Below are 7,105 nucleotides of genomic sequence, written 5' to 3' on the forward strand. Positions count from 1 at the left end.
GTTAGGAATGAGGGTTTCGAAAATAAGTTTGGTTTATCAACTACACAAGCCATATGTCTATTAAGAAGATTAATGAGAAGTGTGGGGAAACGAAGAGGGTTTGCGCCCTGTTTTTATTGACCTTGAGAAATCCAGTAGGGTAAAAGTTCTATTGTGGATTTGTAGGAAAAAAAAAAAAGGTGAAGAATCTAGGGAATTTTAATCACAATATGTGTATATAAAGGGCTTACTTTTTGTCGGGGAAAAGAAGAGTGGTTGCATCTTGTTTTTATTGACCTTGTGAAATCCAATAGGGTGAAAGTTCTGTTGTGGATTTGTAGAAAAAAGAGAAACAGGTGAAGAATCTAGGGAATTTCCAATGACAATGTGTATATAAAGAGCCTACTTTTAGTCTTTAGATTTTTGCATTAATGATGGATGAACTTACTAGAAATATCCAAACTAAGGTTCTATAGTGCATGTTGTCTGCTGTCATGATTGATGAGCTAGAAGTTGAGTAGAATTTAAGGTAGAAACTATGTACAAAGAGAAACTTTATAATTTAGAGTTTTTAAGATAAATTGAAATAAGATGGAATACATAAAATGTAATTTTAAATGGAATATTAGAGATAAGATTAAACTTGATAATTAAGAAATTATTAGCACTAGTAGATTTTGATATCTTGGATCTATTATGCAAGTTGAAGTAGAAATTTAACAAGACATAACACATAGAATGAAAGCATGTTGGGTAAAAATAGAGAAGTGTTTTAGGCGTGTTGTGATCCTCGAATACCCTTACGATTAAAAGGAACGTTCTATAAGATTGCTATAAGACTAGCTATGTTATATGGAGAAGAATGCGAATGCCAAGGTGGATGATGGTACAACTCTAAAAGATAAATTAAGGAATGAAAACATTAGTCATTAGGGGCAGTTAAAGATGGTTTGGGCACTTGCTAGTTCTAGCATAGGCCAAATAATACACCATTGACGAGGAGTGAGTTAATGTTAATGGCAATAAGAGGGGGAGGGGTTAGACCTAAAATAACTTGGACCAAGATCGTAAGGATTGTACATTGATCCAATAGTCAGAGGATATTGCCCTAGATCATGCAGGATGGCGAAAAAGATTCATGTAGACACCACCACCTAGTGTGACTTGAAGCTTGGGGGTGGTGGTGGCGGCAGCGGCTTCTTGAGTTCTTTGTGCTTGTGCTTGTTTGTTTGCCATTGATTTGAAGCCTTTTAATTTTTTTGCATTGTTCTATTTTTTTTGTTTTTAGCCTTACAACCATCTTATTTTATTGCTCAACCCTAGGCTTTCATTGCTCTCTCTCTGGTCTATTGGTGATGATGTGCTTTATCTATATGAAGTTGTTTGTTAATAATCTCATGAAAAGTCCCTTCTTAATGTTAGTGATTGTAGGCATGGTAATGCTATTCAAGATAGTATTATGTGGTATATAATGTAGTTGCAAGCTTATTTAGGGCCTTTTATTATTTAGTCTTACAGTTTGATTTTATGGAACTCCTACAAATCCTAGTTAAAAAAACAATTTTCACTCCCTCCGGTTTAGTGTTGTTGGGGCTACTCTTTGAACACGAGGAGTCTTTGGACTCAAATGCCCTTAAATGTTATATGACTTCATTTAAGGTGGTTGTATACCAATATGAGTTGTGGATCTATGTCCCATTATTGCCATTATTATGCCAAAGCTGGTAGATAACATAATATCATGCAGATTCCTGCAGAAGAATCGAAGCGCCTTCTTCCTCTCTGCTTATCATGTACCGGAAGATTTTGAAACAAAAGCCAAAGAGGAACAAGTTGTCTAATCTGGGGTGCTTGCTCATAATCATGCACAAGTTACCATTGTATTACATGGATCTAGGTAGATATTTGTCACTATTAGCACCTTTCTTCTTTCTAGGCTCCAAGACCATTAAACTTGTATGGCAGAACAATAGGAGCCTGCCTTGGTGAAAATACATAGTTTTCTCATCATCGAATGTTCCTGTTTTTCTTGTGATCCTTTGATGTGTATATAAAAGCATATTTATATTAAAGAGGCAGCAAAATTTATAGTAAGGTAGTTTTGGAAGTATGAATTTCAAGCTTTGGATTTAGATTTATGTAGGTTTGAAAGAATCAATATAATTTTATATTATATTTCATTTAAATGCACAAAAATTAAAATTCAACCCCTGAAATTGATGCTGAGGCAGAGTATTTAATTTTCGTCTTTCACCAGTGGAGTTTATGTATGAACACTTTTGTTAAGACCTGTTGGGCTGACTAACATGTTTGACGGCAATGTAAAGCTCACAAACATGGGGTTACCTGTGTTAGCACTTAATCTGCTGCGGATATAGGTGCTAAAAGCTCTAATGTCGACGACAGATTTGAGCAAAAATGATCTCAGCCTGGGGTAATTTTGTTTGCATCTTTTGGGTTTTTTTGATAGATGTTAAAGTCCTGTGTTTACTTGTGGAAACAATATTTGTTTTTTATTTTTAAATTTTTAATAATTGTAAAAATCTCACATTCTGTTTTGCTTTTTTGTTCGTCAAAATATGTAGGAAATCTAATAATAATAATAATAATAATAATAATAATAATAATAATAATAATAAATTATTTTCCAACTTCCCATAAAAATTTAGAAATTAGAAACTAATGTAACATTTTTTTTATTATGGAAACCGAAAAATTGTTTTAAAACAATTTTATGAGTATCATTGTTTTAAAAAAATTGAAAATCAAAATTTTGAGTTTTCAATTGTTTTGATAATTTGATGCTAATATATTTTGTATCTGGAATTAATTTTATTTTATAAAATTTCATTAAAATTAATTTTAATTAAAGCCAAAATAAAATGACCATAAAATATAGAAAATACTTCAAATAAAAATATTCGTAGCTTTTCTTTAAAAAATTTTTTAAAAGACTTTTAAAAGGTATATTTAGTGTTTTTTCAGCTCTCATGTACAAGAAGAATGTTCCCATGTAAATATATTAATGTTCATGCTAATAGTAAGAAAAGTGATTGGAAAGAAAGAGTATGATTATTACGATAGGCCTTGAGAAATGAGCGACCCTTAAAATTGAGATTTTATTCACAGCATTCTCTTTATTTTTTGGCTATGCAAGCAAGAGAGCCAAACAGTAAAGGAGACGGTGGGGAAGGCAGAAAAGTAAAGAAAGTAAAGAGAAGGACAAGAAAAAGGGTACGGGAGAAACAGGAAATGTCAAACCTGAAGGACCTCTATGGGGAAACAAGAAGGTTCCCAAATCCATTCAGGGTAGTTGCCAGGCAGCTAAAAGCATATGTCCCCTGTGAGTGGCCGTAGCCTTCTTGATTTCCCACAGATTAATCTCTTGATCTTTCAGGCTGAGAGATTCGCCTCCTTCCAAATGTCTTAGTCATTAGTTTTGCATCCCCTTCAATGATTGCTTGGTAATTTCACCGCAGGGAGACAAGTCTGAGCTCCTATTTTACATTCTTGGCCAAGGTTGTTGATAAGATCGGACGGTCAGTTGCATCAAAATTGATCTTGATCTGCCAGTTATGAATTTTAAGGATGTGCTCCTCCTCAGAGTTCTTGAAAACCTTTTTACTCCTCATGTTTGCTATTTGTTTTCAAATAAGATTGTTGTCAACAAGGGTGGTGATCCAGATACGGGTGATTTATCCTACCACCGAGTTTTGATCGAGCGCCCATTTGAGCCAAAGGATGGAGGAATCGATTTGTAGGAGTTCAGTCTTTAGGTCCCAAAAAGAACCATTTCATTTTTAGCCAGTTTACATAAGAAGATGTGAATTGATGTTTCCTGTTCATTCCCACAAAAAGGGCAAGATGTATTGCGGACATCAAATCTCCTAGCTAGAAAATCTTCTTTAGGGATAGAATAAGTGACCACTCTCCAAATCCACATCTTTAGCCTTTCATGGATTTTTAATTTCCACAGCTTCTCCCATGGAAATTTTGCATTGTGACGGTTGAATCTATTCAACTGATCCGGCCAACAGGCTGATTTCATGAAAAATGACAAAATAATGCATGACACCCAATGAAACCGTTTTTATGGGCCTCCATACATTTGTGTAGATGTAATATAAAATACCTTTAGTCTGGTAGATTACTCTAGTCTGCTTTCTCATAATACAATGCTCATAAAATTCAAGTTTGCACACCTTTGCACTCTACAATAAACTTCGTTTAAAGATTTTTCTCCATGCCAATCGCATATGGCATAACCTAGTTCTATCTGAACCTACATTTTTCTCAGAAACAACAGCTGCTGAGCCAATAATTGTAACACCTTATAAATAATACAAGTTGTTTTTCCTTATTTCTTTCATTACCACCAGCGAACCTGATTTAATCTTTAAGGTTCCATCTTTCGAAGTGGTAGTGAACCCTTTAGATTCCAAAGCACCCAATGAAATCAGATTTTTCTTTAGACTTGGAACATACCTAATATTAGTCAATGTTTTAATAGTTCCATCTTGACATTTCAACTGTATTGATCCTATTCCAGTTGTTTTATAGGTATTATCATTTTCCATAAAAACAATTCTACCATCTAATTCTTCAAAATTAGAAAATCATTCCCTATTGGGACACATGTGATAGGAACAACCAGAATCCAAAATCCACTCACCAAAAAAATGTGACGATGATGTTCCAACAAAAGAAAAATCTAACTCACTTCCATCATCATTCACTATATTGATATTAGAATGTGTTTTGTCATTATTTTTCTGCTGTAATTTAGGGCAATCTTTCTTCCAATACTCTCTCTCATGACAAAAAATGTATTTATCTTTAGCAAGTCACCCATGAGATTTACTGTAACGACCCTAAAATTATTACAATTTTTTTAAAAAAAATACTAATATACTATTACTCTAATACCCATAATCACATTTCACTATAACGCCTTGGACCTCAAGTGGTACCAAGGATACTTGTTATATAACATACCATCTATGCAGTGGAAAACATAAAAATACTTTAATCTTATTTACAATACCAGAGTTTCAGTATTTTCCAAAATATACATATATATATTTCCCAAAAGAAAGAGAATGTCCTAAGGGCATACCCAAAAATACAACTCTCAACTCTTGAAACTTACCCTGTAGCTAGGGCAATACTAAAGTCCCCTCTATCTTCGAGCTCGCTCCGCACGTTTATCTTGATCACCCAAAATGTTTGGAATTCTGGGGTGAGATACCTCTTAATAAGACAGAATATATTACAACCACTGTATGGCAAATGAGTTTTACTTGAATTACATAATTATTAATTCAACTATAACTGTGATAACATTTCAATATAAAACATACCATAACTCACGCCTATGCCTTTTAAAATAAGCTTTCTATTTAAACATACTTTTAACTGTAATAGATAATGAAAACTAAGGTACTTTTAACTGTAATAGATAGTGAAAACTAAGGTGTAGTCCCAAGAAGTAGGGTGAATTGAGTTTTAAAAGTTTCTTTTAAACTCCTTTTATAGATTCTCAACTTATTGTAAGTTTAGTACTCAAATAAGGATAATTTGAATTACAATATCATTTAGAAATCAAAATTCACTTTTAAAACTTTAAGAATGAGTAAATCAACTTGATCTTGCAGTAATGTCAATTAACACCCAACCAATAAATTGATTCAATCAACACAAACCAATGATTCACAATGTAATGCTTTCAGTTTTTGAAAAATTCAATCCTCTCAACAAGATAACCAAAACAAGATTCACATTAAAGAATGAATTCAGCAAAACTTCTAAGATTCAACGATTGAGTAACTCAAAGTAAAGTTTGATAAAAGCCCTATTTTAATGAAACACAATTGAAAATTCCTACACTCTTCCAAAACTCATATTTCAAATAAACTTTCAATTAATGAGTCTTGGGTGTTAATCAATAAACGTACTCCCTTATGGTTTTCGCAAAAAGTATTGATCAACCAACGTACTCACATTTGATTTCTGCAATCTCAAAGTCAAATTAATTTTTGGTTTATTTAATATCCAATCCACATAATTTGTAGATTTGAAATTAACAATCAGGCAATTATATATGTGCAGAAAATTAAAGAGAGTGAGACCGAGTTTTTTACGAGGTTCGACTTATACCCAACCTACTTCCTCGCCTTAGGCAAGACCACCTAAGGATTCCACTATAGTGTTCCTTTATGGGCGGAACAAAATATTACAATCCCTCCTTTAGGGTGGAGCCCCCTCCCCAAGTGATACATCACACTCGGTACAACGATTCAACTAACCTTGAACCGTCAAAAACTATGAGAGAAACAAGAAACAATTTGGTGTACAATGACACTCTCAAAAAAGTAGATTAGTAGAATTAAAATTTATATACTTCAATCAAAACCACGATATAGAAAGATGAAGCTCAACTATATATATCACCGGGGTTCTTTCTTAGGTTGAATAAATCAATAAAAATACAAAGACCCGTGAGCTTTTCTTAGAAAAATTGCAGCAAGTAATTTAACAAGAGTATAGGCAAGGTAGCTTTGAAGAGTAGAAAGAATTTGATTGATTTGCTGCTTGTAGGTTGTTAGTGTATTTGATCCTTGGGTTTAATCATGTATTTATAGAGTTTAAAGAGTATTTTTTGTATTGCACAAGTTGCTTGGAGTATTTCCCAAGTTTTCTCAAAGTTTAGAGGCCAAGAAATATAAATTTGAATTTTAAAAACAGTGGTCAGGCGCCTGACGCTTCGGGGTCAGGCGCCTAAAGTGGTTTTGTCTGTTGTTTAGGCACCTGAATAGATAAGGTCAGTCGCCTGACAATTTCAACCACCCTTCATTATTTTGGTCATAATTTTTTCTACACAACTCCAAGTTAGACGCTCATGGTATCAACAAAACGCTAAGAGACAATCTCATAACTTTCATGTTGAACACTTTTTAAGATAAGAAGTGGTTGATAGAGAAAAATGCTCATCATTGCGGATACAGAAAAAATAACAGAATTTGGAAAATCCTATTTTGGTGTTTTTCGTTCCAAAAATAATTTTAACCTTTTTTAAATAACTTTTGACCTTATAAAAATATTTTCTGAGTATTTTAAAAGGTATCTA

General features: G+C 33.2%; 1 protein-coding gene across 6 annotated transcripts in view; it reads left to right on the forward strand.

The window, feature by feature from the left end:
- Nucleotides 1-2,086, forward strand: part of LOC131162068 (protein MRG1-like) — a 107,113-nt gene extending 105,027 nt beyond the window's left edge. For all 6 annotated transcript variants that reach the window (XM_058118199.1, XM_058118196.1, XM_058118200.1 and 3 more), the window contains one exon: nucleotides 1,727-2,086. In XM_058118199.1, the coding sequence (XP_057974182.1) occupies nucleotides 1,727-1,820 (94 nt within the window). In that variant the 3' untranslated portion in view covers nucleotides 1,821-2,086. The remainder of the gene's footprint in view (nucleotides 1-1,726) is intronic.
- The last annotated feature ends 5,019 nt before the right edge of the window (nucleotides 2,087-7,105 follow it).

The sequence above is a fragment of the Malania oleifera genome, chromosome 8 (genome assembly GCF_029873635.1).
Source record: "Malania oleifera isolate guangnan ecotype guangnan chromosome 8, ASM2987363v1, whole genome shotgun sequence".
In the NCBI taxonomy this organism is placed as follows: Eukaryota; Viridiplantae; Streptophyta; class Magnoliopsida; order Santalales; family Ximeniaceae; genus Malania; species Malania oleifera.